General features: G+C 45.9%; 1 protein-coding gene across 1 annotated transcript; it reads left to right on the top strand.

The window, feature by feature from the left end:
- The first annotated feature begins 7,240 nt into the window (after positions 1-7,240).
- On the top strand, positions 7,241-19,232 carry GTPBP1 (GTP binding protein 1). Its single transcript, XM_056846454.1, has 13 exons — positions 7,241-7,481; positions 8,772-8,883; positions 10,202-10,382; positions 11,880-12,228; positions 12,849-12,972; positions 13,619-13,733; positions 13,856-14,000; positions 14,135-14,317; positions 14,955-15,090; positions 16,264-16,442; positions 17,239-17,439; positions 18,400-18,441; positions 19,132-19,232. Exons 1-13 carry the CDS (start codon positions 7,251-7,253, stop codon positions 19,222-19,224), a joined length of 2,091 nt encoding a protein of 696 aa, XP_056702432.1. The 5' UTR covers positions 7,241-7,250; the 3' UTR covers positions 19,225-19,232.
- Positions 19,233-23,577: the final 4,345 nt, after the last annotated feature.

Genomic DNA, 23,577 nt, shown 5'->3' with positions numbered 1-23,577 from the left:
AACAGCTACCAACTGGGGGTGACTCAGATATTCCGTGGGGAGGGGAACTGCCCAGGGTGGCGTGTGAGGGAAGCGGCTCCCTCACGGGGCCAACCTTACATGGGCCCTCAGAGGCGAAGGGGGGGGAGACCCCTTTCCAAGCGGCGGGGGGGGAGAAGAACACCCCCCCCCGCGCCATACTCGCCTCCTCCCCGTACTCACCCGCGGGCGGCCCCGACCACCTTGGCCGCGCAGCCCGCACATGCGCACCCGTCACCCATCCCAGGCCCGTCGCGCGCACGCTGAGCCACGCCTGGCTGCGTCCCCTGAGCGTGACGTCACAAGAAGTGGCGTTGGTCTCCCTGAGGCTGGAAGGGGGTGGGGCTCTTTGCCCGTTGTAGGGACAGCCCAGGCCTGGGTCCTCTCCATTGCCCGACGGTGCACAGCGTCGGCCTCTAACTTAAGGAAATAGGGCGCAATTTTAAGGGCTAAACTACTGGAGATAATTCAGAGTGTGTAGCCGTGTTAGTCTGTCTGCAGTAGTAGAAAAGGGCAAGAGTCCAGTAGCACCTTAAAGACTAACCAAACTATTTTTTTATTTAATTTTTTAATTGATTTTTTAATAAAGAATACAAAAACAAAACAAAAAATGAAAAAAATTATACGTATAATACAAAAAAGAAAAAAAACAATACAGAAAAGTATGGAAAATATTTTTGAGCTTTCGTGAGCCACAGCTCACGACTAACAAAATGGGAAAGGGATAAACATCTATACTCACCTCAGCTCCTTGTAGGAAGGGCTGGATTTAAAAACAAAATCTACTAGATCACAATTTATTACACCACAGATGTATAGGAACAGACCTTCCCTTGGAGGGCAAGCAGTTAAATTGGTAATGGAATTGCTGCCCGGTTTTGCGTAAAGCAGTTTGTACAAAGCTAACGTTCTCGAGAAGCATGAACTTGAATCAGAGTATTGAAAAGTGCGATTCCTTTCAGCTAGAACACAGAACTATTGTTCATACCCTACTAGAAAATATACCCTACCAGAAAATATTTTTGTTAGTCTTTAAGGTGCTACTGGGCTCTTGCCCTTTTCTACTACTGCAGACAGACTAACACGGCTACCCATGAATTATCTCCAATAGTTTAGTCCTTGCAATTGCGCACTATTTCCTCACGAAGTGAGGGAAGCAGCTCACAAAGTGAGCTGTGGCTCACGAAAGCTCATACCCTACCAGAAAATATTTTGGTTAGTCTTTAAGGTGCTACTGGACTCTTGCCCTTTTAAACTATTGGAGTTAAGCTAACAAGCCGGTTCTGGTCTTCTCGCAGGGCTCTTGAAAGTTGCCCTCTCTTAGCCTTCACAGCCTTCCCTGCTGGCAAGGGCTGGTTGAGGGGATAAAAAGGGAAAAAAGGCGTGTACGCTTCCCTCCGGACTTTTAGGAGGAGAGATAGGGCCCAAAATCCCATTACTGGTTTTTAGGAGTCGCCTCCAGCATTGTGGCTAGCATAGGCACGTTTTTTTGCTTTGGCCATTCCGCCTGTTGTGTTGAGGCACAACAGTTTCCACACGGGTTTTCATCCACATGGGACGCAGGTAACCCCTGCATTGAAAGGGAATGTCGATAAGATGCAACTATTTCAAGCATGACTTGTGGAAACTTTTCACTGGTTCAAGGTTAGGGTTAGGGTTAGGGTTAGGGTTAGGTTCCATAGTTTACCAGTGGGTACGGCAGATATAACCAGAGAGGTTGTATCTGTTGCACAACCCCCCTCTCGGATCTCTCCCTCCCTCCTGTTCTGTGCTCTAAGCCAGCAAACAACAGAAAAATCGCCCAGGAAAGTTTTTGTGTGGGGAAATTTTTGAGAAATCCCACCCCTTTTTGTGAGATTTCTTCTGCCTGGCCCAAAATCTTATTAAAAGTTCTTGGAGAACCCATCAGAGAATCTGCCACCACCCAAATAGATCCCCTAAACTTCTTGGTGTCTGTGGAGCATCAAGATGAAAGATGTATGGGTAGCTTGCACCAAACAGTAGGAAGTCGATGCATTTTCAAACCTCTTAAATGGAAAAGGCTTTATTAGAGCCTACCAGAACACAGTCAAGCACAAAGCTTGTGTACTAGTGAATTTTATGACTTTGAACTGATATGAAGCCCCATCTTGGCTCTGGTGACACCAAATGTCTCTGACTCCAAGCTCTGCTCTGTTCAATCTACACATGATCTACTTTCCCCTCTCCTAGGCCCGTGTTGGCGAACCTATGGCACGCGTGCCGACTCCGGCACGCGTAGCCCTCTCTGGCGGCACGCGTGGCTCAACTGGGCGGTGAGGACTTTGAACTGCTCGGCGCTGCAGCGCCGAGCAGTTCAAAGCCCCCTTCCCTGCACTCCCCGCCGCCCAGCTGGGAAGCAGGGGCTTAGGAGGCAGGGGCTTAGTACCCCCCCCCTCCTCTTGGATTCCAGGCATGCGGTGGGGAGGAGGCATGCGCTCGGGCGGCTTCTTTTTTTCGCCTCCGCGGCCGGTTGCTGCTGCTGCCACTGGTGGCCAGAAAAGCCCCTCCAACCTCCCCGCCCCCCCGCTCCAGTCTGCCAGGGCTTCTGTCCCGGGCAGCTGCTGCGGCTGCTGCGTTCTCAGCTGCTACTTTTGCATTTGCAAAGCCTCTCCCGCCACCCCGCCACGTCCCGGTCCCAACTCTCTGGCAGCTGGCGCAGGGACTGGCAAGAGGGGCCAGCTGCAGCAGGCGGCGTGGTGGCTCCTTCCAGCTGCTTCCCATGGCGCGATCCTGAGCCCGGGCTGCTTAACGTTTGCAAGGCAGCCTGGGCCGCCCGAGCGCGCTCTCGATGCAAACGCGTTGCAAACAGGTGGAAGGGGGGCAGGGTTTGGGGGGGAAATGGAGCAACGCGTGCATTTTGCAAAATAAAAAAGTGTTTGTGGGGGGGGTTTTGCACAACTAGTGGCGAGCCCGATTTTAAAAGCTGATAAGAAAACCTTCATCTCTAGAGATCTGAGAAAGAAACTGTTTTGTTTGCAAAATCGGGGGCGAAGGAAACGACCAGGCGGGATTTAAAAGGCAGGGATCTGCAAGGGAATGTGCCGCCAGAAGATCTGGGGGGCGAAGGGGAGCGGAGTTAACGCGGCCTGGGGATCGTCCCGTCGTCCCCCCCCCCATGACTGTTGGGGGGGGATTGTTTTCTTCAGGGGTTTGTTTTTAAGGACTGCGCTGTCTTTAAATGGGCGTTCCTAAGCCTGCTTACTTGCGAGCAAACCCGATTTAACTTAGGGGTGCTCACTACGATAGGAGATCGGCCGTCCATCCGGCACCAGCCTGGGGATGCTTACTCAGGGGTAAGCCGCTGAACGGTAGGAGGAGGACCAGAGCAGTAAATCTTCCGAGGAAACCTGCGCAGGGGTGCCATTTGAACACGATCCCCTGCGCCCCCCGCATGATCTGCGTGTTTACTCGGGAATAAGGCCAGCGGGGTTCCGAGCGACCCGCCGCAGCGGAGCAGTTCAAAGCCCCTTCCCCCTTCCCTGCACTCCCCGTTGCCCAGCTGGGAGTCCAGGGAAGTTGTTTTTTCTAAACTGAAACCTCAGTATTCAGGTTAAATTGCCGTGTTGGCACTTTGCAATAAATAAGTGGGTTTGGGGTTGCAGTTTGGGCACTCGGTCTCTAAAAGGTTCACCATCACTGTCCTAGGCGAACCTCTCACTTTTTATGGCAAAGGCTGACACAGATGTGTGTATTTTCCTGAGGGCAAGTGGCTGTCATTTATCTCATCTGGTTTGATTGTCCCCTGTGTTGTCTCAACAGACTTCAGTATCTATGCTGCCTTAGCCTTATCAGGTCAGGCTCAGGACTTTATGATAGCCATGGCAACCGTGAGTGTTTCTGAGGTTCTTATGGGCCCAACACATGAAAAACATACTCTGGATCTGCTTGTCTATATTGAGCAGGCTCATGGTAAAGGAAGCCACGGCCCTCAGTTTGCAAGATCTGAGCAAGGCTATTAAGGATAGGACGTTTTGGAGGACATTGATTCATAGGGTAGCCATGAGTCAGAAGCGACTTGGCGGCACTTAACACACACACACATATGGTAAACTGGTTAAAGAATAGGTCTTAGTTTTGATCAAGATTACTGTTTGCTTAGGTCCTGGTTGGTGATCGTGACCCTCCCTGCAGGCAGTGGACAGGTTGGCCTGTCCTACCCCTGGAGATTAATGGATCCAAAATAGTTTGGGAGATTTTGATATCTTAAACAGTGATGACGTTGGAGCCTTGATGCTGCTGCTTGAAGACTATCAGTGAAGGGGAACTCATCACCTCCCTAGGCAGCCTATTCCACCACTGAACAACTCTTACTGTAGAAAATTTCCCCCTAATATCCAGCCAGTACCTTTCTGCCTGTATTTTAAACCCATTATCGTGAGTCATCCTCTGCTGCCAACAGGAACAGCTCCCTGCCCTCCACTAAGCGACAGCCCTTCAAATACTTAAAAGAGAGCAATCATGTCCCCCCTCAACCTCCTCTTCTCCAGAATGAACATTCCCAAGTCCCTCAGTCTTTCCTCATAGGGCTTGGTCTCGAGGCCCCTGGTCACCCTCGTCTCTCTCTCCTCTGCATCTGCTCCATTCTGTCCACATCCTTTTTGAAGCGAGGCCTCCAGATCTATGCACTTATCCTTGGTGAATTGCATCTTGTTCACATCTTGTATCTCTGCTCATGTAATACCATTTACTGCTTGTTTAACATGTCATATTTAATACTTATGCTTTGCTCAGATTTCTGCTTTGTTTCAGATTCCTACAACACCAGCCCTATTACATTGCTTTTTAGATGCCTCATCCTATTAATTGCATTGACTTACATTGTGTAATCCTCCTTGAGTCTCAGTGAGCACTGCAGAATATAAATAACATAAATCAGTAAATAAATAAAATGTGCCTGAACAGATGATGACAGAGCAGAAGCCCCTGTGACCTATTTCAGTCTGGCTTCAGACCTGGTTTTGGGACCAAGACAGCATTAGTCATTCTGGTGGATAACAACAACAACAACAATAATCATATTTTATTTATATGCCGCCCTCCCCCTGCCAAAGCAGGACTCAAGGTGGTTTACAACAGTACAGAGACCACAGGTCTGTAGATGGATAAGTTTAATGTAACGGGTCAGTTACGCTGTAACTTGCACAGAGAGCCAGTGTGGTGCAGCAGGAAGTGGGAAATGTAGGTTTCAATCCCTAGTTGTCCATGAAAAACTTGCCAGGTGAGCTTGGGCCAGTGCCTCTCTCTGTCTCTCATTAACATGCAAAGCTGCCTTCTCCCGAATGACTGTCATTTGTAACTGGAACTGAATAATGCATCCCTTTTGGTCCTACTAGATCTGTCTGCAGCCTTTGGTACGGTTGACCACCTAATTCTCTTGAGACATTATGCGGGCAGCACTCAGATGTTTTGAGCCCTTCCTGTTGGCCAGATCTCAACAAGTAGTCAACGGTTTGGTTGTTATGCAGCACTTTTTCCTTTCCCCGGTGCATTTTAACCTTACGTTAGACTAGAGATAATCCATTCCTTGTGTTTGCATGCTATCAATATGCAAGTAACATCCAGCTCTATATATCATTAAATTAGCCTCCAGAAGTAACTGGATGGGTCAGTCCTGGATCAGCATGGATACTGTGGTCAAATGGCTAAGGAAGAACAAGCTAAAACTGTAGCCAGACAAGACAGAGGTGATGCTGGTTAGTTAATGCTGATATTGGAGATCCCCTTCCAAGTTTTGGATTGGGTGAATTTAGCACTAACTGATTTATTAGTGTTCCTTGCTCCTGGTTTGCTCTTAGAAAAGCAGGTTGGTGGTGCTGTGGCAAGAAGTTTTTTCTTTCAGTTACATCTTGTGTAGAGCTTATCTTGCGTTCTAGACTCAGATGTTCTAGCCTTGCTGACCCATGCTACTGGAACCTCAGTTGTTGCTACGGTTTTTTTTGCTAATGTATTAAAGACTTTATGGTGATGATGACTACTGAAACATGGTCTTCTGAGGCTTCCCTTACAGACAACTCAGAAATTTCACTTGAGGGGGCGGGAAATCTTGCAGCCTGTCTGTTGACTGGAACCCATGGATATAAAACCAGTCTTGAAACAGCTTCATTTGAAATGAAGTGGTTCCCCCACCCCCATATATTGTTTCAGGCTCTGATGAATTATGAGCAGTTAGTTGCTTTTAAACTCTTATTTTATATGTTTATTAATTTAGATATTTCAACCCTAATTCTCCCCTCTTCCATCTTATCTTCACTACAACCCCATGAGATAGTGGCTGAACCAAGGTGAACTAGTAAGTTTCATGGCAGAGTGGAGATTTGAACTTGGGTCTTCCAGATTCTAGTCGCTCCCTCGGCCCTGTGTTTTTTAGGGGGATATAAATAAACTTTATTATGGTCGGACAGTTACTTTTAATGGGCCAAAGCTTCTGGCAACCATGAATCTGCGTGAAAACATCTTGATGAGTGACTCTTATACAGTTCGCTAGTTTGGAGATTAGTCCGGGCATGTTCAACCCGTATGCCTCATATGTCAACTCCGTTACATCAGTTTTCTACTGCTGAAAGGAAGTTATTGCGGCCCTCTGTCATCAGCAATTGCCAAGGGCTGTCTCGGACCCGGATACTTCTGCCACAAAGAGGCAAAGATAAACACAGGAAATCCCCACATGCCACCACAACAAGGTTTTAATAGTTGATTAGCGTATGATTGCGACTTTCAAACGCACATCGCGTTCTAATTGGTCGAAACGATACACTTCCAGCCTTCTTTTCTAACCTCGCCGCGATCCTGTTCTGTGATTGGTGAGGACTCTGCTCCCGCCTCTTATTTAAATATTAAGCTGGATTGGTGAGGAGTTTTGTTTATCAAGGTTCCTTCTCTCCCATTGGTCTCGAGGTGCAAAACATGTAGGGTTGGTTCTGGCTCCGAGGCTATTAAAGGGGTGGCGCGGCACCGCCGCTTACGCATTTATCACTCCAGCCTGCAGGAAACGGAAGAATGGGAGAAAAAAAAAACATGAATCGAAAGAGGCGTGACTTATGAATATTAATAACCATACGACCGTTGTCATAGAAATGTAGTAATTATTAATGAGGGTGCATGGTGATTGGTGAGAAAGGTAATGAATTATTAAGTAGCCCTGCGGACGCCGACGCCGCCAAGAACCTCTGCGGGTTTCTCCTGCATAATTTACGCGAGGCTGGGCGGGGCCTATGCTAATGTGGCGGGAGAAGGAGACAGGGGCTGGCAAGATGGCGGCCGAGCGCAGTCGCTCCCCGATGGGGGGCTCGCCGGTGCCGGCCTCCATGTTTGCCCCCGAGCCCGCGCCGCACATCGGGACAGCGGCGGCTTCATCCCGGCCTCACCGCGACACGCCGGACTCGGACTGCAGCGAGGACGGCGAGGCGCTCAACGGGGAGCCGGAGCTCGATCTCACCAGCAAGGTAGGCCCGGCTGAGGCCACCGGGGGGCGGGCAGCGACCGGCCGAGGACGCCGGTGCCTGGTCCTCCTCAGCGGCCTTCCCTGCCTCCACCCCCGCGGGCTCGCCCAGTGTGGGAGGGTGACCCGCCTTTGCCCTTTGGGCTGGCCAGTGTAACTGACACGCGTCAGGGAGTTGTTTGCACGTGCACACTGCCCGCTCTGTCAACGCCTTCAGAGGTGATAAGACGGCTGTGCCCTCTCTTCCAAGCCTTGTCAATATTTAAAAAGTGTGTGTGTGTGTGTGTGTGGGATACTTATGTCAATGTACTAACCAGCGGTGGTGTTTCCAAGGGTACCCCGATATGGTGTACGTGGCAGGGGTGTGCCTGGATTAAAAAACTGAAGTTGCAGGTTTTTAATGTGTGTTGGGTCAACCTAGCGTCGCTCAAAGGCTGTGGAACAGATACAGGACATAGTTCATCTTTTCAATGACTTGAAAAGGTGTTTTGAATGGTGACAGTGTGGCTGTGCGCTGTTTGGAGTGCTGAGGAATCGCGGTGTTCTGAAATCGATGAAAACCACCCTGTTCTCTGGAAGTGTTTTGCTTTGGGGAAGGGGGCACTTTTCAGATACAAGACCGTGTTGTGTCAGTGCCGGAGCACTGCCTGTTCACCTGTCTGGTGGGGCGAGTAAATCACATGACAGGCTCTGAACAGGTGGAATATAAAAGAAAGGTGTCCTTGGAAGTGGACGATGGAGGCCTTTTGACATGCCGGGTGTGCTGCCCTCTTCTGAGGCTTATACTTATCAACCTGTTTCGTGGTTCCTGCGGTTCTGAGTAAACTTGGATCCACAGCCAGAATGGTGAAGAAGTTGCTTTGCCTGTGATGTAACGTGGCATACAATATTAGTAGTTCATATGCATTTTACGTATTTAACAATAGCAAAATAGCCAGGGTTTTTTTTCCTATAGCATCATAGATATTTCTCAGTCTACTTTAAAGACATATGTTTCATTGAACATTTTAATGTTCTCTTATCCTTCCTCATTCTCTGTTGCTGAGCTCTTTTTTGAATTGTCGCTTTTTACTTCTGTGGCCTTTGATCACCGTTGCACCACTGACTGTTGCCCAGTTGTCTAGACATCACTTTGTTTTGAAGGAAGTCTTTCCAAATATATCTTTTTGATGTCATTGTTAAAAACCTACAAAAGCAGCTTCTGAGACTGACATCTTTGAAAAGACAGTGTTGAGACTTGTTCTCCCATCCCCAAAGCAGTGTACTTAACATGGGAATTTATCTTTATGTTCAGCTAGTAATGGTGAGTCCAACATCAGAGCAGTATGATAGCTTGCTCCGGCAGATGTGGGAGAGAATGGATGAAGGATGTGGGGAGACTATCTATGTCATTGGTCAAGGGTCAGGTGAGCATGATTTCCTCCTTAAGTTGTGGAAGTATTTATGTATTGGCTTTATTTATACTACCAGATCCTAGTCCGACACACTAATTGCTACACAAGACTGGTGTTAAGAAGCGTTAGTGATTCAGTAGTGATGTTTTCCTCTTGAAGTATGGGTGGGGAAGGGATGGTAGATCCTTGAGTCTAAGTTCAAAATAATGGGAGTGGTGCTAGTAAGTATATCTTGTGTACCCCATGAAACACTCACCTCCAAAAGGTATTTTTTATTTGTAGAAAGCCAGCATTGTCTTGTAGTTAGAATTTTAGACTAGGATTGGGCAGACCCAGGTTCAGATTCCCACTCTCCCATGGAAGCTGGATGACCTTGGGCCAATCACAAGTTCTCAGCCTAACTTATCTCACAGAGTTTTTGTGAGGGTACTATGAAGAAGAGGAGAATATTTTGAGCCACTTTGGGGTCCCTGTTGGAGAGAAAGCCCTACATGGCTTGGGACCAGGGTATCTGAAGGACTGTCTTCCCCCATACATTCTTACCCAGGAATTAAGATCACATGGAGAGTCTTATGTATTTATCCTCCTCTCCCACCAAGAAGCTCATCTGGTGGGCACACAAGAGAGGGTCTTTTCAGGGCAGCCCCTTGATTATGGAGGAGCCTCAGCCCTCTCATTTTTGATCTTCAAGAGGCAGTTGAAGGCTGGTTATTTAGGACTGCATTTGACTAATTTAGTTTTTATTTATTGGCAGTCCTAATTGAGATTTTAAATTGTGGTCTTTTAAGTGTTTTTTATCATTGTTGTTCTATTTACCTTATAAGCCACCTTGCATTTATCAAGGTAGGAAGGTGGCTAATAAATGTTTTAAATAAATCGAATAATAATGAAAACCCTTCCTGTGTTCTTGTTGGCGCGAGTGTGAGCAAGCTTGTTTTCTTTAGTATGTATTTACCATACATTACTGCAATGTTCTTGATTATACATATTTGTGAATTTCAACAGTGTGACATCTGAGCAAATCTAAGGTCTTGCCCCCTGTATCCGCATGAGTTTCAGTTCCTGGGTAAAGGGATGGGGGCAGAGAGGAATCATAAAGAAACTGGCTTTGCACCTGACCCTTCTGCTGTGTTTTCTTCAATAAGCTTTGCTAAGAATTTACTGAGATTAGAGCCATAGAGACTTGCATTTATCCTGTCTAGTCTGTGTTTGCAGACCTTTTTGAGTGCTAAAGAAAGGGTCAAATGAATTACAAAATAGATGCTTCTTGTCCCAAGCTAGAAGCCATTCAGCATTATTCATCTTCTTCCACTCTCCCCCCCTCTGTTAGATGGGACTGAGTATGGGCTCAGTGATGCAGACATGGAAGCCTCCTATGCCACGGTGAAGAGCATGGCTGAGCAAATAGATGCAGATGTGATCCTCTTACGGGAGCACCAGGAAGCTGGAGGAAAAGTACGTGACTACTTAGTTCGGAAGCGTGTGGGCGACAATGACTTCCTGGAAGTCAGGTAAGAGATATAGTTGGAGGCAGGTTCGCTCAGCCAGGGTAGCTGTTTTCATAGCCTGCACAAATCGTGATGGGAACCTGGTAAATCTGGTTTGACTGTGGGCCTCACCTGGCCTCACCTTGTTATTAAATTCTGTCTTTCCCTTTATTCTTTGTATACAAGCTGATTATTAAGTTCTTAAATGCGTGCTTGGCTCATCAAATGCTGTCTGATTGGGCAGCTTCTTGTATTGGTGTTTTGTTTGTAAGCCTGGAACGCTGTTGGCTGAAATCTTGTTCCTGTTCTTACTCTGTAGAGTTTTAAAGATCTTGTTTAGGGCTGGGTGTGTGATGTCTAGCTTATAAGTAGTTTGTGGATATCTTAGTTTCTAGGTTAGTAGGCTGACTGTAGCATTGTTTTGTAGTGACAAATGTTCTTCTGTTGGGTGTTAAAATGTGTATGTAAAATTATTTGCTTTAAGGAATGGAAACATTACAGGCATTTGGTTTCTTAAATTAAAATGTGGTGGCCACTGACCATTTCAGCTTTTTAAAATCTTTATTCAGAGCAAGCACATTACAGCTTTGGTGCTGGCTCCTAAAATATTATTCTGGCAGTTAAAAATTAGAAATTTGTATATTTATTTTATTGTATATCATTCTCACTGAGATTCAAAGCAGTCTGCAAAATATAGAGAACAATTCAATCAGCCTATCCAATAACCAATTATTCATAGTGACAATAATATGAGGCCCTTGAATCTATGTAAGATTCTTCTCCAGCTTAGCACTGGTTAAGTTTCTGAGCCTGTAGACTCATCATAGGCTTGTACATCCTCTATCCTTTCAGTAAAATATTTTGCGTCATCAGCATGCATTCTTGATCCTCTTACCATTTAAAAAGTACACAGAGATTTAGCAGGATGGGTTGTATTAATGCAGCACACATGTACTTTGTCATGCATGATGTTTTGCATAAGGCAGCTGCATATGTGTCAAGCTAAGGCTCTTGTGCATCCCACTGCCTATTGAGCCTCCCTGAGAGGGGGACAGTAAATGGGCCCTTAGTTGGACATGAGATCTCATAATGTACTGTACAAGAAGTATTTTTTGATCTGATACTAGTCATGAGGTTTAAAAGTTGTAATCATAAGGCCAGACCATTCTCTAAAACTTAGACTTATTTGTGAGCTGTGGTGTTTAAGACGCACTTCTAGTGTTAAATTATTCTATGATGGACCTCCTGGCTAAATGTGTTTTCAAGATCACAAACAGAATTTTTTTGGGAAAAAATATTTCATCTGATTTAGAGCTTTAGGAGTACCTTGTTTTGCTATACCTTGCCTGTAATCTAGAAGTTGTAGATTGGATCCCTGTGGTGGTGGGCACCATGGTGTTGATGGGCACCATATTGGGACCTCTGTGCTAGAGAGTATTGCCCTTTAATGACATAGGGAAACAGATGGTTGTCTTGAATTAGAGGTATCTGGTCTAATAACTTTCTTCTGCCTTCCTATAGGGTAGCAGTGGTTGGCAATGTGGATGCTGGGAAGAGTACCCTGCTGGGCGTCCTCACCCACGGCGAGCTGGACAACGGCCGTGGTTTCGCCCGGCAAAAACTCTTCCGCCACAAGCATGAGATTGAGTCGGGCCGGACCAGCAGTGTGGGCAATGACATTTTGGGCTTCGATAGCGAAGGCAATGTAGTAAACAAACCCGACAGTCATGGTGGAAGTCTAGAATGGACTAAGATCTGTGAGAAATCAACAAAGGTTATAACTTTCATTGACCTTGCTGGGCATGAGAAGTACCTGAAGACGACAGTCTTTGGCATGACGGGGCACCTACCTGATTTTTGCATGCTGATGGTAAGCTGTGTGGGTGTGGAGCACTAGCAAAGACAGTAAGGCAGTTGGCACCTGTTAGGTACCACAAAGGTTGAGCAGAAACAATATAAAAATGAATCAAGCAAAATAAATCAATTTATTATACAGTGCACTTAAAATACAAATTTAAAAACATACGCCTTGGATTTAGTCTCTAGGCTGAAAGCCACTGGACTAAGTAGTCCTCAGTGATATATGAACAAGACACCACTGCCTACTCCCGTGCTATACAAATTGATTAAATGTGTGAATGAGTCATGTGTAGATAGCTAGTATCACTTCAGGATGTGGGGGAAAGTGACGTTGATAATCTATTCCAACACAGCTTTTCCTGGAATGAGTCTGTGAGGAGGTCATTGCTGTTGAAATTGTCCTGGGAAGTTTGTGGACTTTGTGCTGCAGGGAACACCTTAAGGAAGTCATTACTTTATTGACTGAAGTTGACAGTTCTTTCCTTTTCAATGTACTGAAATTCTTCCTTTTGGTTTGAGTGTCTGCCTAAGGTCCAGCACAGGCCCAGCCTGACTACTAGGCCAGCCCATGGAGATGATCTGCTTGCCTGCCACTGTTTTTCACTTCTGCTTGTGCTTTGTTTGATACAGGTTGGCAGCAATGCTGGAATCGTTGGGATGACCAAGGAGCACCTGGGTCTGGCATTAGCACTCAACGTTCCAGTCTTTGTTGTGGTGACTAAGATTGACATGTGTCCTGCCAATATTCTCCAAGGTAAGTTAACACAAACAATTTCTTTCAGTTTTGAAATGTTTGCTTTTTCCTTCTTTGGCAACATGCCTTTAAATAAACTAGGGAAGAATTTTAAAATATTCTTTCCCCGCAACTGTCTTCCAGTTCCTGATTGATTTTTGTTGCATTTTTTTTTAAAATCATCTTTTCTACACTGGAACTTAAGATTTCCTCTTTAACCTGTCATGTCTACAATTTTCAAAATGATTCCTTCAGTAAATAAAATAGCTCCTACACAATGTTGTGACTTGCTTACCTGCTCTCCCACCTATCTGACTTATGGGAAAGGAGAGAGGATGCTCTTCTGCTTTCGTGAAGATTTTAAAAAATACTTTTAATAGACAATCAACGATAGATATATACATAAACTAAAAACAGTTGCATAATCACATACAATCATGTAAAATACTTTACAGCTCTACATTGCACATGAGCACATGAAGCAGCTTCATGTGCTCATGTGCAATGAACACTTTGTTAATATGCTGGTTTTGGACTGCTGAAGTTTCTTATTGCTGGGTTTTAAAGTGGTACGACTACCAAAATTTTAGGGCTGTATTGTATCTTAACAAGTTAACTTTGTGCTGAATAGAATATTTGCCTAACTCTGTACATTGTGTTACTCAAGAAACCCTGAAGCTCTTGCAGCGACTTCTGAAGTCTCCAGGATGCAGGAAGATCCCCGTCCTGGTCCAGAGCAAGGATGATGTCATTGTTACTGCCTCCAACTTCAGCTCAGAAAGGTAACTGGAATGAAAACTCCCTTCCTTCAGGGGACATGCCCAGTTCAGTACATGTGGTATCCTCAAAATGTTAAAGCCGAACTAGTGAACAGCTTTGAGTATCCTGTGCTCTTGTTCCCTAGGATGTGCCCAATATTCCAGATTTCAAATGTCACTGGTGAGAACCTGGATTTGCTTAAGATGTTTCTCAATCTTCTGTCTCCACGGACCAGTTACAGAGAAGAAGAGCCTGCAGAATTCCAGATAGATGACACTTACTCTGTTCCAGTAAGGAAAGTGATGCTTGGAAGTCACTTACATATTTGCAGAGCTGAGAAAGGAATGGGAATGATGACTGGATTCCATTGTTGCTCTCCCACTGTGTTTAACTCCGTTACTTTTTCCTCTTCTTTCTGGCGTAGGGAGTTGGAACAGTGGTGTCTGGGACAACGCTGAGAGGGCTGATCAAGTTAAATGACACTTTGCTTCTAGGACCAGATCCCCTGGGTAACTTCTTGCCCATTGCTGTGAAGTCCATCCACCGCAAGCGCATGCCAGTCAAAGAGGTGCGGGGCGGCCAGACTGCCTCCTTTGCTCTGAAAAAGGTGAGTGTGAGCATTGTTCTACTGGGAGAGCATTACTTTTCAGTAACTTAGCTGCATGTCGCTTGATGATGGGTAGCAGGTTTTGTACACGAATTGCCAAGAAATCAGAGAGCAAAACTTTAAAAGGTGGGAGAATCTGCCCTCTAAGGGATAAGCCGTTGGTGAAAGGCGAGAAATGTTTTGGGTAGGTTTTTCCATATTCAAACATTTCTTTATCCATGAAGGTAAGAAATTTGCTTTTTTCCAACTGAAAGCAAGGATTATTATTGGACCCTGGTGTTCCTTGAGAGCTGTACGTAGAGGATGAAGCAAGGTCAGCATGTTAGGAGATTGGACCTCCTAACAATATAATCTGCATCATGCCCGAAACCTTGAGCGAGTACTAACTTTGTGCTGACTAAAGTGTCGATTACAGTTGCTTCTTGCTGAAGTTGTTTCTCTCCCTGTTTTTCTTCCTTATTGTAAAGGTCCTGCTCAGCATTGCTGCATACTGGTGCAACGGAGGCTGTATTGAAAGCAACTCATATCCTTCTATGTAATGCTATAGCCAATTATGTACCTGGATTCTTCTAAAGACCCAAACCCTAAGCCATGGTTTAATGCGCCCTCATTTCCCTTTCAATTCCCCCCCCCCCAGATCAAACGCTCCTCTATTCGGAAAGGCATGGTGATGGTGTCTCCTCGGTTGAATCCTCAAGCATCTTGGGAATTTGAAGCTGAAATTCTGGTATTGCATCATCCTACCACCATCAGTCCACGCTATCAGGCAATGGGTATGTGTGTAGTTGCTTCCTTTGTCAGTTTTCACTCCACTAGAAGGTCCATGTGTCAGTATCAGCCTTGGGTTATAGTGAACCTGCTTCTGATGCTTATTTTCTGTTGAGCTGCTCCACTCAGTTCATAACTTTATGGGGAAGATCTGACTCCAAGGGCAGAATCATGCACATCAGTGTTTGCAAAGCTGAGGGAGATGCCAGTGTGTACATTTACACGGAGGAGTTCTGTAATCCATGGTTGGACCTCCATTTCCCAGTTCAGCTGTGGGAGAGTCAGTTTGCCTCAGTAGCATGTCTCACCTGCATGGTATAATCCAAGGGTAGGGCAACCCTTGGCACGTGTGCCCTCAGCAGCACACCAGACCATTCTGCTTGGCACCCAGGGCTACCCAGATATCCTCCAAGGCACTGGCTGTGCTGCTGAGGCCCTCAATGCAGGGGACCTGTGCAGCCACCAGCAGAGTGCAAGGCAAATCCATGAGATGCTGGTAGTGCCGTTGGGGCTTGGCTTGCTTTAACTGTTCTTGGACAAATACAACCTTGGACTTCCCCCACTCCCACAGTGTTGTTTGCTGGCACGCCAACGTCTTCCAACATGGTTGTATTTTGGGGCACTTGCAACAAAAAAGATTGCCTACCTCCGGTGTAATGGTTAGAATGTCAGGCTAGGGTTTGGGAAACCAGTTTCAAAACCCTTGCTCTGCTTTCCGGGGGACTTCAGGCCAGCCTCCCTTTCTCAGCCTAACCCCCCCCCCCAGTGTGGTTTTTAGGATAAAATGGAGGATGGAAGAATGAATACCATAAGCCGCTTTTGGCCTGTGTTGGGGAGAGAAGGGTATAAATATCTAAAACTATAGAGCAAGGCTGATGGGGGGGGGGGGGGGGACATAGCCTACTTCCGGAATGAAATCACCGTCATTCGCTGTCCCTTTGCCAGCATTGTGGCTGCTGCAAACCCTGCCGATGCTTTTGTAATGCTAGGAGACGGGCTAGGGGCAATATGCCACAGGATGCAGCCGGACATGCTGTGCTCTCGCCGGCAGCCTGCTCCTCTTGACCTGCCCTGATGCCCTCGTGCACAGCAGTGGCCGCTTTGGGGCGTCTGGACTTGCTCGGCTTTGTCCTGTCGCCACTGGCTGGGTCCCCATGAGAACCTTTAACTGTTTGCAGTGCACTGTGGCAGCATCCGCCAGACGGCGACGATCCTCAGCATGGACAAGGACTGCCTGCGCACGGGAGACAAGGCCACCGTCCACTTCCGCTTCATCAAGACCCCAGAGTACCTGCACATAGACCAGCGGCTTGTCTTCCGCGAGGGCCGTACCAAAGCCGTGGGCACCATCACCAAGGTAACTAAGGGTGTGGAGTGGGAATGGTGTGTGGGTGTGTGTGTGAGAGTGAGGATTGGCTCAGAGTTGCTGTCTCCATTTTGCATTTGTCTTTTGGTTTGGGGGACTCAACCCTATCCCTCTGATTACTGAAACGAGAACGGTTTACATAAGAACATAAGAAAGGCCCTGCTGGATCAGACCAAGGCCCATCAAGTCCAGCAGTCTGTTCACACAGTGGCCAACCAGGTGCCCTTTAGGAAGCCACAAACAAGACGAGTGCAGCAGCACCATCCTGCCTGTGTTCCACCGCACCCAAAATAATAGGCATGCTCCTCTGATACTAGAGAGAATAGGTATGCAGCATAACCAGTTCCATTCTTAACTAATAACCATGAATACCCCTCTCCTCCATGAATATGTCCACTCCCCTCTTAAAGCCCTCCAAGCTGGCAGCCATCACCACATCCTGGGGCAGGGAGTTCCACAATTTAACTATGCATTGTGTGAAAAAATATTTCTTTTTGGCGGATGGTGCCCTGAGAGGATGGAGAAATACCCCAGTTTGTTTCTGGTTCTTTGTACCTTGCTTTATGTGTGGGATTCTTGAGCTGAAGCCCGTGACCTTATTCCCTCTTGGTTGCATTCTGTTTCTAGGACAAGAATGAGCCTTGAATAGTCAGGAACTGTTATGAGGCAGCACAGAACTGTTTTAAATGAAATGTATTCTAGGCCCTGTTAGTGTAAAGTTAACTGCTTAGCTGATGCTTTGTGGATTTTTAAAGTAACAGTTGTATCTGCTTGTTCTAATTGGCAGTTACTCCAGACCACTAATAACTCTCCAATGAACTCCAAGCCCCAGCAGATCAAGATGCAGTCAACCAAAAAGGGGCCCCTGATAAAGCGAGAGGATGGGGGGGCCCAGGCTGGCCTGGCAGCAGCGAGCCCGACCGTGGCGGATGACGCTGGTTCTTTGGGAGCAGCCCCCTCAGCACCATCTGGTGCCCAGCAGCCACAGGTATGCAAAATGGCTCGCATGTCCGTTCTTCACTGCATGGTAAGGCCTCGTGGCGCAGAGTGGTAAGCGGCAGTACTCCAGGCAAAAACTCTGCTCATGACCTGAGTTCAATCCCAACAGAAGTTGGTTTCAGGTAGCTGGCTTAAAGTTGACTCACCCTTCCATCCTTCCGAGGTTGGTCAAATGAGGACCCAGCTTGCTAGGGGTAAAGGGGAGATGACTGGGGAAGGCATTGGCAAACCACCCCGTAAACAAAGTCTCCCTAGGAAACGTCGGGATGTGATGTCACCCCATGGGTCAGGAATGGTCCAGTGCTTGCACAGGGGACCTTTACCATTTTTTACCTTCATTGCATAGTTCCATTTTAAACATATTGTCTTAGAGCCAGTGTGGTGTAGCAGCTGGAGGAGGAGCCGGGGAAACCTTGGCTCAGATCCCAGCCTGCTGTGAACGTCACCTTGGGCCAGTCACTCTCTTTAACCTAACCTACCTGACAAGCGTTGTTGCAAAGATAGGAGGAAGGGGCCATGATCTTCCCCAGCTCCTTGGAGGAAAGGTGGGATAAAGATTAAATACCCTTTATATAATTATAAGCCATCTCGGACAGTGGAGAAATCAGACATACGGTGTTGAATTTCAAGTATAATCTAGAGCTGGCAGAAGAAAAACAGAGTCCTAGTGGCAGAAGCTTTGACTATTTCAATAAGGAAATGCTTTGTAATTAGGTGTGCTTTCTGGATGGGATACAAAAGTTTTGACTAGCTCTTGCTTTTTACCCTGTGTTACATAGCTCTATGTTTACTTGGCTGTCTCTCCTCCCTATTTCTCCCCCTTCCTAGCCTGTGTGTGGAGCATTTTGCTGCTTTAACAATGGCCTATTTTTAAAGGTTCTCGCTTGTGTCTGTCATGCTCTGCTCACCCTCCTACCTGTGCTTTTCTTTTCCTGATGCTTTCCTTCAGCCTGCACTGGATGAAGAGCCCCACAACCGAGAGGGCAATAAGGTATTTCTGCATCTTTGGTAGCTTTGGCTTGTGAGCCTCAGGGAACGCGTCTTAGGGAACCTGGGAGACTTCTTCCCCTAAAAGTCTAAGGCCTATTTCATGCATGCAGGAGAACGATGCGGTGGAGAATGGACTGCACCACCTGAGACTGCAAGCAGCCCCAGCTTGTAATGTTCCTTCACATACAAGACTCTAAGCAAACAGAAATCCTAGCCAGCTGGGTGGAGTGAACTTGCAGTGTGGGTTGTCTGTTTGCAGGGAGCTTCTAACATAAGGCAGTAGTCCAAACTGTGATCCCTCCCCTGTAGTCTGGAGTGGTGCAGTCCATTCGGCCCTCTCATTCCCCTGCATGTGTGAACCGGGCTTCAGGCTTCTGTGCTCAGGTAAACATCCTTTGGACTTCTGTTTAGGAAGCTTGACATATTTCGGAACGTCTAAAAAGTTAGTCCTCTTTAATCCTTTCCTGCCCTCTAAGGCAAGGTTGCAATCAATAGACTGCTTTATTGCATTGCAGATACCTTTCCTTTCTTCCTCTGGGGCTGACTCTTACAGCTGTGTCTCATTCTGCTGTGGTCCTAGATGCTTCTTGTTCACTTTGGGCCCACTGTGGTCCAGGGTGGCTTCTTCCTCATCCTACCCCACCTTATCCAGTTTTTTTTTTTGTGTGTCTCTCCCCCCCTCCCCCCCAAGGCAAAGGCTGGTGGAGGCGGCCGGCGACGTGGTGGCCAGCGCCATAAAGTGAAGTCTCAAGGAGCTGTCGTGACTCCTGCTGGCGGCTGTTGAACATCATCATCTTGTTCACGGAGGAATTTGTGCACCCTCCCCCCTTTCTTAAATCCCCCTTCCTCCACCAAACAGCATAACCAAAATCCATCTCGGCTGATCTGCTGCTGTGGAACTTTCTTCCCTTCCTGGAGGGGAATGTATGTGTGTGTGTGTGGGGGGGAGGGGTGTCAGCATCTGAAGCTAATGAAGGTGACAAAGCACATGTGGGACTGACCAACTGCCGCCTTCTTCCTCTGCTCCAAAACATTTTGTACATTGTGAGCTCTTTAAGTCATTATTTTTATTAGTTTTTATGATGGTGGATGTTTGTGCGTGTGTGCATGAAGAATCAGGAGAAATCCAGGTATACCGAATAAGGTACCTGTCTGCTTTCCTCTCCCTGCCCCGCTCATTTTTTAAAAAACTAATTCACCCGGTGTCTAAATTAGTTAAACAAAAAACTAATTCACCAGAACTACTGAAAACATTAAGCCCTTTAAGAGCACATATTCTCTAAGGGGCAGCGATCCTTCTCCTTGGGCCATGATGGTGCTGAATGTATTCTAGTCCTTTCCCACTTGTAATGTGGCAGCCACTGCTGTTGCCGATTGCCCTGAAGGGAAGTCATGACCAGCATCAACCTGAGAGATGGGTTTAAAGTGAGATCCTCCAAGTTATGCAAGCTTGCTTAGAAGCTTGAGGTATGGTTGGGTGGCAGAAACAGAAGCACTTCCTTCTTCCCCCCTGAAGATAATCATCGTGAGAATGTCAGTTGATGGCAGGTAAAGGTGGGTGGGTGGGGGGTCATGCTTTCAAAACATTTTTCTTACGGACTAGTCATAGTTGTCTCTGTGTTCTGGGTGCATGCCACATCTTGACCTTTCTGCCCGTTTACATGTGTGTTCATATGTTTGGGAGAGGGAAAGAGGTGGTGTGCATCAACTTGTAGCGACTTGGCCATTGATTGTCCGTGGCTTCCTCCCCCCACCCCTTTTTCAAAGACCATACTTCCCCTCTGCATGACCAGAGCTATAAACCGTGCCTGCTGCTGGTGTGTTCTGTAATGCTGCTTCTTCCCCATTGGGGAAGAGGAGTCTCCTCCTGCAACTGGACACATTTAGAGGCCAGCGCCCCCCCCCCCTTTCCCTTGTTTCAGCCTTTTCTCAGAATCCTAAGTTTGCCATAGACAGTGATGGAAATTTGGACTTTCTGTGAAAATAGGCTGTGGAGTCAGCCTAGAGCTGGATTGGTCACATGGTCGGGTTTTATAACTTTTGATAGACATTTGCAGCATCTTTTCGAGACATTCATTCTGAATTGACTTTTTAATTCGCATCATGGCTGTGTGTATGCGGTGGTCTTTCACGAAAAAAGACAGAACCAGGTTTGTAGTTCACTGGTTTGTAACTTTTTACCTTTTTCAACATGTTGTCATTTCAAATTTCCTCTACTCTGTTTTTTGAATAACTGAGTTCCTTGGAAGATAGAAGGAATGTTGGAGAACAGTAGGTGTTAGGCCGGCCTTGCCTGGACTCTTCTGGACTTGGTCCTCAGCAGCTACAGTATTAATTGTACCCTTAGAAGAGAAGAGCAACAGGGTATTGAAGTGGGGCTAAAAACGAGATGGCCATCTGTGATACACGGTGTCTTTGGCCATGAGACGGTGCCTACCTAGTGCATTCTGTTTCACTGGCATCTGCTTCCAGTGAGCAGAGGTGCTGAGGTCCTTTTATCCACCCCCTTCATTCTTTCGGTCTGAAAGAAGTATGTGCCATGCTGAAGATCTAATACAAAAAAAGCCAGAGTCCTGTATTCTGTTTTGTGACCAGCAGTTAAGACTGAGGCTGGCATCATGTAATGATATTAAAAAGTTTCATTCAAAGTTTAAGAAGCGGTGACTCGTTGCTTTCAATTCTCCCAGTTACATAGATAAGGCAGTGTTGTCTCCCCAACGTTCCCAAAAAATGTAAGCAGTTATTTCTAACTTTTTATTTCTGTCTTTTATTCTTTGAGCACACAGTTGAAGCGTCTTAAAGCTGCATCCAGGAAGGGCTGCCTATAAACATCCTGACTTTAAAACACAACTGGAAACTCATATCCTGATGCACATTTTAGTATGAGATATATTCATACAATGCTATTAAACTGCTGATTGAAAAAAATAGCAGGATAAGCTGCTGTGTGGAAGTCCAGTTGCTGCTGCGCTGTATTTGCAGCCGCAAGAAGGAAATGACATCAGCCTCTCCCCAGTGTGGGAAACACCTAACACTGATTCCAATATTAGCTCTCATAAGTCACAGCTCCTTCAGCTATGTGGAAGGAAATCATTGCAAGTGGGACGTTCTGACTCGACGCTGCAAGAATTGCTTCTAGTCAAACAGCAGTTAAGCTCATGACTCCTTACTAGAAATTCTATGAAAGGGGCAGATAAAGTGTGAAATACAACGTCGTAAAAAAAAACTCATTTGGAAGAACAGGTAATCATTTCATCAAATACGAGAATATTTCCTGTTCATAACATGGTGAACCCAAATGTTTAAAAATGTTTTTAAAAAAAACACTTAAAGCCATGACCCATTAACTACGCATTCCGACGCATCTATTATCCCATTACTTAACTAGTTTAAATGTTTATAAAGTCATGTCTCAGTGTAAGATCTGGACAACAAAATCTGTGCAGAGCTATGTTTGTACCAGTACAATAAAAGCAGTTGTATATTCAGGTAAGTATTATAGTTCACGCTAATGGATGGATTTGAGATGTTTGGGTCTATTAGTTTTTGCACTATTAACATGGAATCTTACAGTTATTGCCCATAACAGCAAACAGTCCCGGTCAATTTTAAGAACAAAATCCTGTACTGACTACACCAGTGCAATCTGATTTCCCTGTTTATACCACTTCTATAGCAAGAACTAATGTGGTAATCACTTTTTAAAATTACATTTTATTACTTTGGGTTTTTTTGTGCATAGTCATAAATTACAATCTGTAGATATAAAATGGTGAACAACACAGTGCAGCATTTGTAACAGGCTGGAGAGTGAGATACAAATTGAAGTTCCCTACAGTGTAGATAACTGTTTCATAGGAGAAGCAAGCCATGCTCCCGAAGGTGCTTTGTACATGGTACCACCCTGCAAAGCTCATCAATGTATAATGACATTTCTGGCCATTAATGGTGCTTTTTTTTTCTTGGAGTGCTTTGCATATTACACAGTATCAAAAAGCTGAGGGATGCTCACTGCTGCATGACTGCTGATGGGACAAAGAACCACGCTTTACCAAACAGGATTAATGACTAATTACTCCTGATTTTTAATCTCCCTTTGGTACTTGCATTCAGGAAGGTTAAAGTGTGACTAAACACACATTTCAGATATGATGAAGCAAAGACTTCTATTCATAAGTGATTTAATTATGGATCCAAAGTACAGTTGTTGCTATGCCAGATAAATTAACTTTGAATTTTAAAAATGTGATCATATATGCACTCTTACAGGCATCTTTTCACCGTTTCCCCAAGCTGAATCGAGCTTTTCTGTCTTTTACAACAGACAGTACAGGTTGAGTATCCCTTATCCAAAATGCTTAGGACCAGAAGTATTCTGTATTTTGGAATATTTGCGTATACATAGTGAGATAACTCGGGGATAGGACCTAAGTAAGGACCTAAGTATAAACACAAAATTCATTTATTTATAATATATACACCTTATGCACTTAGCCTGAAGGTAATTTTGTGGGGCATCATGGGCATCATGGGGAACCTGCTGTTGGTGTGAATGGCCTGCACACATACCATTTTATTAGCCTTTGTGGGCACAAGTTTTGGATTCTGGAGTATTTTGGATATCAGATTTTCAGATAAGGTATACTCAATCTGTATGTTGAAAATCGGTGTTTAACATTCCTCCTTTTGGAGACTACAAAGAACTAAGCTGTAACTCAAACAATCTTGCAGATATGATAAACAGAGCTCTCGCTATATATATATTGAACACATGAAGCTGCCTTATACTGAATCAGACCCTTGGTCCATCAAAGTCAGTATTGTCTACTCAGACCAGCAGCAGCTCTCCAGGGTCTCAGGCAGAGGTCTTTCACATCACCTACTTGCCTAGTCCCTTTAACTGGAGATGCCAGGGATTGAACCTGGAACCTTCTGCATGCAGAACAGATGCTCTACCACTGAGCCAGGGCCCCTCCCAAACATTTATTAAAAAATTTCTTTTCCCAAATGCACAAACATAAAGCAAAATCTTTGAACAAGCAAACTATATTCTGCCTTTTTCTGGTGAGCTGATACAAGCCTCTAGTTTGCCCAGAGCTGCTCACCAGCCAAGCTGCAGTCATAGGGCTGGTTCTAT

Source organism: Euleptes europaea, chromosome 3, assembly GCF_029931775.1.
Source record: "Euleptes europaea isolate rEulEur1 chromosome 3, rEulEur1.hap1, whole genome shotgun sequence".
Lineage (NCBI taxonomy): Eukaryota > Metazoa > Chordata > Lepidosauria > Squamata > Sphaerodactylidae > Euleptes > Euleptes europaea.
Note: the sequence above shows the minus strand (reverse complement) of the source record. Positions and strands in the feature narration are given on the sequence as shown.

Coding starts and splice junctions, on each gene's coding strand:
- GTPBP1 (XM_056846454.1), top strand. CDS start 7,251: ATGCTAATGTGGCGGGAGAAGGAGACAGGGGCTGGCAAGATGGCGGCC. Junction 7,482..8,771: donor AGCTCGATCTCACCAGCAAG/GTAGGCCCGGCT, acceptor CTTTATGTTCAG/CTAGTAATGGTGAGTCCAAC. Junction 18,442..19,131: donor ACAACCGAGAGGGCAATAAG/GTATTTCTGCAT, acceptor CTCCCCCCCAAG/GCAAAGGCTGGTGGAGGCGG.